General features: G+C 41.5%; 1 protein-coding gene across 1 annotated transcript in view; it reads left to right on the top strand.

The window, feature by feature from the left end:
• LOC126194951 (structure-specific endonuclease subunit slx1) overlaps positions 1-13,231 on the top strand; it is a 33,994-nt gene that overhangs the window by 7,329 nt on the left and 13,434 nt on the right. The window contains exons 2-3 of the mRNA XM_049933337.1: positions 8,561-8,612; positions 8,979-9,164. Of these exons, the coding sequence (XP_049789294.1) occupies positions 8,561-8,612; positions 8,979-9,164 (238 nt within the window). The remainder of the gene's footprint in view (positions 1-8,560; positions 8,613-8,978; positions 9,165-13,231) is intronic.

Below are 13,231 nucleotides of genomic sequence, written 5' to 3' on the forward strand. Positions count from 1 at the left end.
GGGAAAATTTGTTGTATTTTAACAGTATCATTCATAAAAACTAGGCCCAAGTTTATTTTATTTATTTATTCCATATTCCATTAATCCGTATTATGATACATCACAAGGATGTGGACCAAGTCATGATTACATAACACAGATATAATACATGTATATAAAATGACAAAAATGTACCATAAAATGATGCGTAAGCGTGACAGTTAAAATCAAATCAAAGGTATAGTTCAAGTAACATAAAAGAATAACTGAAAAAGAAAATATAGTACATTCTCCAACTTACAGTTAAGATGAGTTATAGCAAAACACATTAAAACAAAGTTTTAAGAATATAAATACCAATGGCAATACGATTTATAAAAAACAAAAAAAATTGCTTTATCTGCAGGTACTCATCAAGAGAGTAGAAGGAAATTACCATTAGGTATTCTCTTAATTTATGTTTAAAAGTAGGTAAAACATTAATATGAACTTTTATATCTGAAAGAAGCAAGTTGAAAATTTTTGTGGCAGAATAATGAACACCTTTTTGTACAAGACTTAAATGTTTCAGATCCCTATGAAATCTTTTTTTGATGTAGTATCATGATCATGACATTCACTATTAATTTGAAGAAGAGACTGGTTATTAGAAATAAAAATCATCAAAGAAAATATGTATTGAGAGGTGGCTGTTATTATTTGTAATTTACGGATCAGATTTCTGCAAGAATATCTTGGATGAACACCGCTCATGATTCTCACAGCTCTCTTATGTGCAGTAAATATTTCTTTGGCTAAAGGCTGGTTACCCCAAAATATTATGTCATATGACATGATAGAATGAAAATAACCAATGTAGGCAGCTTTGATAGCGTCCACATCACCAACGGGGCTGATTACACGCAGAGCATAAGTTGCCTTCTATGCAAGTCTAGGATGTGCACAGATCTGTTCATCTTGCCATCAATTACAATGCCCAAGAACTTAGATGATTCAGATCATAGTATATTTAGTTTACCACTGTTTAAGTGGCATACTTCATTTTCTTGTTGCGATGTATGAAATTGCATAAATTGAGTTTTTTCAATATTTAGAATTAGTCCATTGCACTTAAACCAATGTAGGATGTCAACAAGTACGTCATTATATTTATTTTCTAGGTCGTTGATGGTTTGACTTTCAAGCAGAATAGTGGTATCCTCTGCAAAAAGAGTAAATTTACACTCTGTGTCTGTACAAAGTGGGAGATCATGGATGAAGATAAGAAAAAGCAAAGGTCCCAAAATGGACACTTAAGGCACTCCACACATTCATGTACCCCAATCAGATGAGATAGAACCATCATCGGCACCATTATCACCTTCTGTTATCTGTTTTGTAGATATGATTCAATCCATCTACTAATGCTACCTCTCAAGCCATAAGAATTAGCCTTCTGTAAGAGAATGTTGTGGTCTACACAGTCAAAGACCTTTGACAAGTCATAGAACCTTCCAATAGGTGACATTTTAGTATCTATTGACCCTAAAATTTCATTTGTGAGAGAAAAAATTGCCTGCTCAGTTGACCTACCATTTTGAAAACAAAACTAGTTTCTGTTGAGTATGTTGTGGTTAAGATGTTCTACAATTCTCTTACACATTAGCTTCTCCAATACTTTTGAGAAACTGCTTAGTAGTGATATTGGACGGTAGTTGGATAAATTGGTTTTGTCATCCTTCTTGAAGAATAGTTTCACAACAGCAAGCGTTAATCTCTCTGGCAACACCTTTCTGCATACACTCATTAAAAATGTGACACAGGACTTTGCATATGTGGTCACTACAATGCCTTAGAATTTTAGGTGAAATGTTGTCAAAACCTCTGGAATTGTTATTTTTTAAGACCTTGATGGTATTTTTAACTTCAGTAATAGTGACAGGGTCAATACAAATTGGGTCATATGTTTTGGGATTAGCTCTTTGTAATAAACACATAGCAGCATTTAAGGAATCCCTACCACATACATGTTCTGCTGCAGTTAAGAAGTAATTGTTGAATATGTTTGATACTGTTGCAGGATTATGAATAACCTCATCATTACAGCTTATCTGTATGGTATTAACATTCTTGTTACTCTTGCCACCTTCATAACATTTTAGACTAGGCTACTTTTATTTTGTTTTTGGATTTGTGGTTATCACGTATATACGAACAAACATGGCAGACATACAAGTTGTTCACCGAGAATCATCTAAAACAAAGCCACACCATGGAGACCCCCGCCTCCCCCGCACACGCACACACACACTCACGGCAGAGGAAAGCTACATCACAATCATTCATAATTATTGTGCCAGCAAGGTGGTTGTAGGCACTGACAGCTGCGAGAAGTAGGCGCGTTGGAATCTGCGGTGCAAGGGTCCCGTGGTTCCAGTGGCTGTGCAGGCGGAGACTTCGGCCAAAGACAGGTTGGTGAGTGACCACACCGGTTTCAGTCAATTAACAGACACAGTCTGCGGTCATCCGCATAGGTGGATGACGAACGTGTTCGTACTGCGACATAGCACACAGTAAGGGCCCGAATAAGGCAGCTGCAAGGTTGTTCGCACAGTGTCATCCCGCAGCATCACAAAGTTGAACAAAGCAAGGTCCTTGTGGACAAACACAGGCAGGTTGGAGTGAGGACGTGGAAGCGGGGGTGCGGAGACGTGCGATGTGTGTACAAACCCATTTAATCAGAGCAGGAAGATCCACGGTAGCAGCTGATGGTGAATACTCAACGAACTTGGTGGGAAGGAGGAGGGGTTCACCATATAGAATCTCAGCGACCAAGGCATTCAAGTCTTCTATATGGGCCGAGCTAAGACCCAGCAGAACCCACCAGAGGGCCTCAGACCATAGGCCACTGTGCCACATAAGTGTGGCCTTGAGCGTGCGGTGCCACCATCTGACCAGGCCGTTCGCCTGCGGTTCGTAAGCCGTGGTGTGAAATTTGGCAAAGCCACAGAGTTCGCAGAGTCGTGCAAAGAGGGTGAACTCAAACTGCCATCCCTCATCGGTTGTGAGAGACGGGACAGCCGAAACTAGCAACCCACGCTGAGACGAAAGAACGGGCGATGGTCTCAGCCGTGATGTGAATAAGAGGGACCGCCTCGACCCAGCAGGTCATGCGGTCGATGATCGATATGATGTATCTGTCATCCTCGGAAGGGGTCCAACAACATCGTTATGGACATGCCGAAAACGCCCCTTTGGAATGTCAAACTTGCCCAATGGAGGTTGATTATGCTTGCTGACCTTGGTGCGCTGGCACAAGACGCACGCATGGGTCCAAGTGTGGCAGTCGTGCTTCATGGCAGGCCAGACGAAGCGCTCTGTAACCAGCCACGTTGTGGCTCGCATTCCAGGGTGGGCCAAGCCGTGCAAGGCAGTAAAGACCCCGTGACAAAGGGGGTTAGGGACCAGGGGGCGGGGTGTGCCCGTAGAAGTGTCACAAAGGACAGATATCATCGACCCGTGTAGTATATGGGGCTGGACAGAGTGTGATGATGACTCATTGTCTGAAATTCACTGTATATCATCGTCTTCGGTCTGAAGTCGGGCGAGCTCCTCCAGATTCAGCGGTGCGGTTAGCATGTGGATGCGGGTAAGGTAGTCCGCAACAACGTTCTCCGCGCTGCAGATATAGCATGCATTGGAAGAGTGTTGACAGATGTAGTCCATATGGCGGAAACGCCTAGGCGGAAGGTCCTTAGCAGGATTATGAATGGCATCCACGAGTGGCTTGTGATCTGTATAGATTGTGAAAGGTCACCCCTTAAGGTCACTATGGAAATGCTTAATCACCTCGTACACTGCAAGGAGCTCACGGTTGAAAGCCGACCAATTACGCTGGCTCTTTGTCAGTTTCTTTGAAAAGAAGTGGAAGGGTTGGATGGAGTCGCGGTGTGCTGTAGTAAAACAGTGCCCACAGCTTAGTCATGGTGTTAGTAGTGATCAGACATGGGCCTCAGGATCAGGGTGGGCAAGTGTAATGGCCTTGGCAAGGGCAGTTTTAAAGTTACCAAATGTGTTAAGCTTGGGTTTGGTCCACTCCAACTTCCGTTTCTCAGTGGTGTTTTTGCCGGAGAGGGCGTTGGTGAGGGCCATTTGACGGAGGCAGCCTAAGGAATATGGCAGCGATAAGTTAGCCATACCCAGGAAACGCCGGAGCTGAGCATAATCCTTAGGGAGAGGGAGGTCAAGTATGGTTTTGACATGAGAACTCGTCGGTTAGAGGCTATCGGTGGAGACAATATGGCCTAGGAAGATCACTGATGTGGACCACAGATGAGATTTCTCATGATTGATCACCACACCGTTGGCAGCGAGGGTCGAACGAACCACATCGAGGTGAACTTGATGCTCCTCAGTGGAGGAGGAAAAGATCGGTATATCATCTAAGTAAGCACATAAGCAAATGGCAGAGGGAGCAAAATTGAATAAATGAACCGCTGCCATGTTTGCGCTGCATTTTTCAATCCATAATGCATATAACAGTATTCAAAGAGGTCGAAGGGTGTGATGATGGCTGTCTTAGAGATATCTGGTGGATGCATAGGGATCTGATGGTATGCCTTGGAACAATCTGAAACAGAGAAAAATTTAGAACCACATAGTAATTGGGTTATGTCCTGTATATGAGGAACGGGATAGCTATTGATAGTGGTGCGAGTGTTACGGGACCTGTAGTCCGCGCACATGCGTAAGGTGCCGTCCATCTTAGGAACAAAGTGAATGGGAGAAGACCAGTTGCTATCGGAGGGGCAGAGGACACCCAGAGCAAACAGATTCTGAAGGATCTCCATGGCGCGCAGAAGTTTGGATGCATTAAGACGCCGGTCACAGGTTCGAATCCTGCCTTGGGCATGGATGTGTGTGATGTCCTTAGGTTAGTTAGGTTTAAGTAGTTCTAAGTCTAGGGGACTGATGACCTCAGATGTTAAGTCCCATAGTGCTTAGAGCCATTAGAACCAGTAAGGCACCTGGCCTTATAACATACAGGTGGACTGTCGGTGGTGCGAATCCTATGACAAGTGCCATTGTTGATGGCTGATACTCGCATAGGAGGGTCGGCAATAGGGGTCAAGAAGCTATCCGCAGGCAACGTCGGTTCACTGACTTTGGTGAACAGGGGTGGCGTAGGCGGGGTGTCAGCTGTAGTCGGAGATGGAAGATGTGATGCAGGAGCGAAGCATGCAGATGCAACTTGTAGATTTGTCAGCATTGGTGAGAAGAAAAACAGCAGGTGGTGAAACACTCAACACAGGAACAGATTGGCGAGAAGACACTGTAGAGGCGTGTGATGGACCGCCTCGCTGCATGGCTGCAGATAGTTGATGTATGGTACACCGTGCATCTGGCAATTCAGCAGAGGCGATGTGGGTGTGTAAGGCATCATTTTGGGTGCGGTGATTGTCGATTCGTTGGCGCACATGTGACAGACCAAAGAGCCGTGTAGTAATGCACTCAACCAGGGAAGCACATGTGGAAAGTATAACCAAGGAGGCGGAGAGCGAAGTTGTGCTGCACTCGTGTGAGTAGGGAACAGTAGAGCCAGATGCGTAGCAGCCTGCAGGTCTGCTGAAAGTTCGTGATGGTGTAGAAAATCCAACCCCATCAAAGGTTCATCCACATCGGCAACGTGGAAGGTCCAAGGGTAGATGTGAACCGGTGATAGGTGATGAGACATCTTTACGGAGCCATGGATCACGGTTGGGGGGGGGGGGGGGTGGAAGCTGCTATGATACTGTACAAATTAGAACACAGGTAACAGCGTAGATGAAGGATAAACCACAATATCTTTAACAGGAAGATTTTCCACATTGTCATTAGGGGTCTTGCACTGTCCATGTTGTGGCTGTTGTGCTGCCATGCTGGGCAGTGACGATGTTGTTCCAGATAAGGTTAGGTGGCCACCAGTGTGGCCTGGCGTAAATAATTGTTCACTTTTAACCAACATCGAAGTAGGTACACTTGTCCATTCATGGTTGCAAGCATAGCTAATAGTGCCCATTACACTTGCACCGAAAGACACTAGTAGATCCATTGTGGTGGAAACAATGTGGGCTGGCACACGAAGTTCCTAACTTACGAAAACAAGCACAGTATAACTTGCGATGAGATGATGGCGGTGTTGGGCTCACCACTGTGGTTATCATATATGGTTGGTAGGCATTAACACATGTTAAGTAATGAATACGCATTTATTAATCACAGGCACAATGAACAAACATGGCAGAAGTAAAAGTTGCGTACCGAGAATCATCTGGAACAAAGCTGTCCAACGAAAATAAGAGTCAAAGGTAGGGCTCTGCGCCAGAGATGCCACAGATTTATCAATTTCTGACTTAATATACAAGCTCCTGGATTTGTTTACCACACTTTTTTAAAATTTTACAATATAGTTTATAATGAGACCTTTCAAGGGGATAAATTGATACTCTTAGTGAGGCATGTAGCTTCCTCTTAGTCCTACAAGAAATTTTAATACCTTCAGTAATCCAAGTTTGTCTTTTTTTTCCGCCCCCCTTGGAAGGCCATTTCAAATAAGAAGAAAATTCATTTAAAAAAGGTTAAATTTAACATTAACATCTGATTTACTATACGCTGGATCCCAGTCCATCTTTGCCAAATGGTAATTAAAGGCAGACATAGTTTCAGTGTTTGTAAGTCTGTAGGACCTACACTCCTGGAAATGGAAAAAAGAACACATTGACACCGGTGTGTCAGACCCACCATACTTGCTCCGGACACTGCGAGAGGGCTGTACAAGCAATGATCACACGCACGGCACAGCGGACACACCAGGAACCGCGGTGTTGGCCGTCGAATGGCGCTAGCTGCGCAGCATTTGTGCACCGCCGCCGTCAGTGTCAGCCAGTTTGCCGTGGCATACGGAGCTCCATCACAGTCTTTAACACTGGTAGCATGCCGCGACAGCGTGGACGTGAACCGTATGTGCAGTTGACGGACTTTGAGCGAGGGCGTATAGTGGGCATGCGGGAGGCCGGGTGGACGTACCGCCGAATTGCTCAACACGTGGGGCATGAGGTCTCCACAGTACATCGATGTTGTAGCCAGTGGTCGGCGGAAGGTGCACGTGCCCGTCGACCTGGGACCGGACCGCAGCGACGCACGGATGCACGCCAAGACCGTAGGATCCTACGCAGTGCCGTAGGGGACCGCACCGCCACTTCCCAGCAAATTAGGGACACTGTTGCTCCTGGGGTATCGGCGAGGACCATTCGCAACCGTCTCCATGAAGCTGGGCTACGGTCCCGCACACCGTTAGGCCGTCTTCCGCTCACGCCCCAACATCGTGCAGCCCGCCTCCAGTGGTGTCGCGACAGGCGTGAATGGAGGGACGAATGGAGACGTGTCGTCTTCAGCGATGAGAGTCGCTTCTGCCTTGGTGCCAATGATGGTCGTATGCGTGTTTGGCGCCGTGCAGGTGAGCGCCACAATCAGGACTGCATACGACCGAGGCACACAGGGCCAACACCCGGCATCATGGTGTGGGGAGCGATCTCCTACACTGGCCGTACACCACTGGTGATCGTCGAGGGGACACTGAATAGTGCACGGTACATCCAAACCGTCATCGAACCCATCGTTCTACCATTCCTAGACCGGCAAGGGAACTTGCTGTTCCAACAGGACAATGCACGTCCGCATGTATCCCGTGCCACCCAACGTGCTCTAGAAGGTGTAAGTCAACTACCCTGGCCAGCAAGATCTCCGGATCTGTCCCCCATTGAGCATGTTTGGGACTGGATGAAGCGTCGTCTCACGCGGTCTGCACGTCCAGCACGAACGCTGGTCCAACTGAGGCGCCAGGTGGAAATGGCATGGCAAGCCGTTCCACAGGACTACATCCAGCATCTCTACGATCGTCTCCATGGGAGAATAGCAGCCTGCATTGCTGCGAAAGGTGGATATACACTGTACTAGTGCCGACATTGTGCATGCTCTGTTGCCTGTGTCTATGTGCTTGTGGTTCTGTCAGTGTGATCATGTGATGTATCTGACCCCAGGAATGTGTCAATAAAGTTTCCCCTTCCTGGGACAATGAATTCACGGTGTTCTTATTTCAATTTCCAGGAGTGTATATGTGGGGGAGACTTTGTTGCACAAACTAATGTTATTGACTTTAAGAAGTTGTCAATCATAGTCTGACAGGCCATAAATTACTTTGCGTAGTCTTGCACTGTTGACTCTACTCTTGTCAATGGAAATATTATCTAAAAGGCTTACACAGTTTTGTGTAACTCTAATGGGCCAGTTAACCATAGCAGTCAAGTTGTAAGAATTCATTAAATGGTCCAGCTCAGTCTTAAGGTGGTTATCAGTTAAGATGCAAAACTTCCCTGCTTTTTTTAATAGCATTTTTCCCCAAATGTGGGATGGTCTTACTTAATGTTCACAGGAAATATCTACATTTCTTTGTGATATGACCGTACTGTTGCTGTTTGTTAGTTGATACTAAAATGTATGTACTGTACTTCAAAAAACTCTCACTTTTAAGTGAAGTGGTAATAATATGACACTCTTCTTTCAGGGAAATGGTACTGATCGTTCATGGTTTCCCCAATGACATTTCAGCTTTGAGGGTGAGTGTTACAAATAGAAGAGTTAATAAGTTAATAAGGACTTCCATAACAATTATAGTATATGCTGGTATGTCGTTCCCCAACATTGCACTAGATGGGACGTAAACACCTATTGAAGTGGTTCGGGTGATGTAAAGTTGCTGTACATAAAATATTTTCCTCATCTGTGAGTATAAGAATCATATTGTGCCACTAATTGTTTAAACTACAGGTGTAAGTGGTACTGCAAGAGTTGAATTGGAGAACTGATTAGTAGAAATAGCAGTGTTTTAATACGTAGCCTACCTATTCTAAGGTTTGTTCTTAAACTGACCCAAATTTATTAACATAGGATATTATTTATGTGCAGTAACTTTAATGTTGCAGTTTGAATGGGCTTGGCAACACCCAGATAGATCAAGAAGATTGCGCCACGTGTCAAGTAAAAGTCGGACAGAGAAAGTGTATGACTACTGCCTTCGTGTTCTGTCAGAAATGTTACGTGTGGGTCCTTGGAAAAGACTTCCATTGACTGTTCGCTGGTTGAATCAGGATTACTGTAGAGATCTAAAGGTGAAATTGAGATTCTTTACAGATAGAACAATTACTTCATACTGAATGGCTGTAGTGACAGATTTCATGTTTAGTTTGCTGTTTTGTTTCTGGAATAACTTAACTTTAATTGTTTGCTGTTGCTTTTTGTAGAATCCTAAGGTTCAATTGATGCAATTCTCCTGTCTACTGTTTGTGGACTACTATTGTAGAATGTGTTGAACCAAATACAAAGGGTAATCATAGTATTGCCACTTTGAAAAGAATTAAGTTAGCCTATTATTATTTCTTTCCTTTCTCAGACATTATGTCTGGTTAAAAATGGAAAGTGACGCGGACCTTGATCAAGCGTGACTTCCTTTTAACTGTACGGTATCTGTTATATTGCATTTAGGAACTTTCGGGTAATTGAACATGTATCAATAATTACGTATTTCTGTAGTTGTATATATAAGTTTGGATGTAGCTGTATTGCATTGATGTACTGGTGGATATTGTGTGGTATGACTCCTGTAGTTGATAGTATAATTGGTATAATGTCAACTTTATCCTGATGCCACATGTCCTTGACTTCCTCAGCCAGTTGGATGTATTTTTCAATTTTTTCTCCTGTTTTCTTTTGTATGTTTGTTGTATTGGGTATGGATATTTCGATTAGTTGTGTTAATTTCTTCTTTTTATTGGTGAGTATGATGTCAGGTTTGTTATGTGGCATTGTTTTATCTGTTATAATGGTTCTGTTCCAGTATAATTTGTGTTCATCATTCTCCAGTACATTTTGTGGTGCATACTTGTATGTAGGAACGTGTTGTTTTATAAGTTTATGTTGTAAGGCAAGCTGTTGATGTATTATTTTTGCTACATTGTCATGCCTTCTGTGGCATTCTGTATTTGCTAGCATTGTACATCCGCTTGTGATGTGATCTACTGTTTCTATTTGTTGTTTGCAAAGTCTGCATTTATCTGTTGTGGTATTGGGATCTTTAATAATATGCTTGCTGTAATACCTGGTGTTTATTGTTTGATCCTGTATTGCAATCAAGAATCCTTCCGTCTCACTGTATATATTGCCTTTTCTTAGCCATGTGTTGGGTGCGTCTTGATCGATGTGTGTCTGTGTTAGATGATACGGGTGCTTGCCATTAAGTGTTTTCTTTTTCCAATTTACTTTCTTCATATCTGTTGATGTTATGTGATCTAAAGGGTTGTAGAAGTGGTAATGAAATTGCAGTGGTGTAGCCGATGTATTTATATGAGTGATTCCTTTGTGTATTTTGATAGTTTCTGCTTGTTCTAGAAAGAATTTTCTTAAATTGTCTACCTGTCCATAATGTAGGTTTTTTATGTCGATAAATCCCCTTCCTCCTTCCTTTCTGCTTAATGTGAATCTTTCTGTTGCTGAATATGTGTGATGTATTCTATACTTGTGGCATTGTGATTGTGTAAGTGTATTGAGTGCTTCTAGGTCTGTGTTACTCCATTTCACTACTCCAAATGAGTAAGTCAATATTGGTATAGCATAAGTATTTATAGCTTTTGTCTTGTTTCTTGCTATCAATTCTGTTTTCAGTATTTTTGTTAGTCTTTGTCTATATTTTTCTTTTAGTTCTTCTTTAATATTTGTATTATCTATTCCTATTTTTTGTCTGTATCCTAGATATTTATAGTCATCTGTTTTTTCCATCGCTTCTATGCAGTCGCTGTGGTTATTCAATATGTAATCTTCTTGTTTAGTGTGTTTTCCCTTGACTATGCTATTTTTCTTACATTTGTCTGTTCCAAAAGCCATACTTATATCATTGCTGAATACTTCTGTTATCTTTAGTAATTGGTTGAGTTGTTGATTTGTTGCTGCCAGTAGTTTTAGATAATCCATGTATAGCAGATGTGTGATTTTGTGTGGGTATGTTCCAGTAATATTGTATCCATAATTTGTATTATTTGTAATTTGAATTACAAATTATTATTATTATTATTTCTTTACTTTCTCAGACATTAAGTCTGGTTAAAAATGGAAAGTGACGCGGACCTTGATCAAGCGTCACTTCCTTTTAACTGTACGGTATATGTTATATTGCATTTAGGAACTTTCGGGTAATTGAACATGTATCAATAATTACGGATTTCTGTAATTGTATATATAAGTTTGGATGTAGCTGTATTGCATTGATGTACTGGTGGATATTGTGTGGTATGACTCCTGTAGTTGATAGTATAATTGGTATAATGTCAACTTTATCCTGATGCCACATGTCCTTGACTTCCTCAGCCTGTTGGATGTATTTTTCAATTTTTTCTCCGGTTTTCTTTTGTATATTTGTTGTATTGGGTATGGATATTTCGATTAGTTGTGTTAATTTCTTCTTTTTATTGGTGAGTATGATGTCAGGTTTGTTAGGTGGTGTTGTTTTATCTGTTATAATGGTTCTGTTCCAGTATAATTTGTATTCATCATTCTCCAGTACATTTTGTGGTTCATACTTGTATGTGGGAACGTGTTGTTTTATAAGTTTATGTTGTAAGGCAAGTTGTTGATGTATTATTTTTGCTACATTGTCATGTCTTCTGGGGTATTCTGTATTTGCTAGTATTGTACATCCACTTGTGATGTGATCTACCGTTTCTATTTGTTGTTTGCAAAGTCTGCATTTATCTGTTGTGGTATTGGGATCTTTAATAATATGCTTGCTGTAATATCTGGTGTTTATTGTTTGATCCTGTATTGCAATCATGAATCCTTCCGTCTCACTGTATATATTGCCTTTTCTTAGCCATGTGTTGGATGCATCTTGATCGATGTGTGGTTGTGTTAGATGATACGGGTGCTTGCCATGTAGTGTTTTCTTTTTCCAATTTACTTTCTTCGTATTTGTTGATGTTATGTGATCTAAAGGGTTGTAGAAGTGGTTATGAAATTGCAGTGGTGTAGCCGATGTATTTATGTGAGTGATTGCTTTGTGTATTTTGCTAGTTTCTGCTCGTTCTAGAAAGAATTTTCTTAAATTGTCTACCTGTCCATAATGTAGGTCTTTTATGTCGATGAATCCCCTTCCTCCTTCCTTTCTGCTTAATGTGAATCTTTCAGTTGCTGAATGTATGTGATGTATTCTATATTTGTGGCATTGTGAACGTGTAAGTGTATTGAGTGCTTCTAGGTCTGTGTTACTCCATTTCACTACTCCAAATGAGTAGGTCAATACTGGTATAGCGTAAGTATTTATAGCTTTTGTCTTGTTTCTTGCTGTCAATTCTGTTTTCAGTATTTTTGTTAGTCTTTGTCTATATTTTTCTTTTAGTTCTTCTTTAATATTTGTATTATCTATTCCTATTTTTTGTCTGTATCCTAGATATTTATAGGCATCTGTTTTTTCCATCGCTTCTATGGAGTCACTGTGGTTATTCAATATGTAATCTTCTTGTTTAGTGTGTTTTCCCTTGACTATGCTGTTTTTCTTACATTTGTCTGTTCCAAAAGCCATATTTATATCATTTCTGAATACTTCTGTTATCTTTAGTAATTGGTTGAGTTGTTGATTGGTTGCTGCCAGTAGTTTTAGATCATCCATGTATAGCAAATGTGTGATTTTGTGTGGGTATGTTCCAGTAATATTATATCCATAATTTGTATTATTTAGCATGTTGGATAGTGGGTTCAGAGCAAGACAGAACCAGAAAGGACTTAATGAGTCTCCTTGGTATATTCCACGTTTAATCTGTATTGGCTGTGATGTGATATTATTAGAGTTAGTTTGGATATTAAGTGTGGTTTTCCAGTTTTTCATAACTATGTTTAGGAACTGTATCAATTTAGGATCTACTTTGTATATTTCCAATATCTGTAGTAACCATGAGTGGGGTACACTATCAAAAGCTTTTTGGTAATCAATGTATGCGTAGTGTAGCGACCTTTGTTTAGTTTTAGCTTGATATGTCACCTCTGCATCTATTATCAGTTGCTCTTTACATCCTCGTGCTCCTTTGCAGCAGCCTTTTTGTTCTTCATTTATAATTTTGTTCTGTGTTGTATGTGTCATTAATTTCTGTGCAATGACTGAGGTTAATATTTTGTAGATTGTTGGTAGGCATGT

Source organism: Schistocerca nitens, chromosome 7 (genome assembly GCF_023898315.1).
Source record: "Schistocerca nitens isolate TAMUIC-IGC-003100 chromosome 7, iqSchNite1.1, whole genome shotgun sequence".
Taxonomy (NCBI): Eukaryota; Metazoa; Arthropoda; class Insecta; order Orthoptera; family Acrididae; genus Schistocerca; species Schistocerca nitens.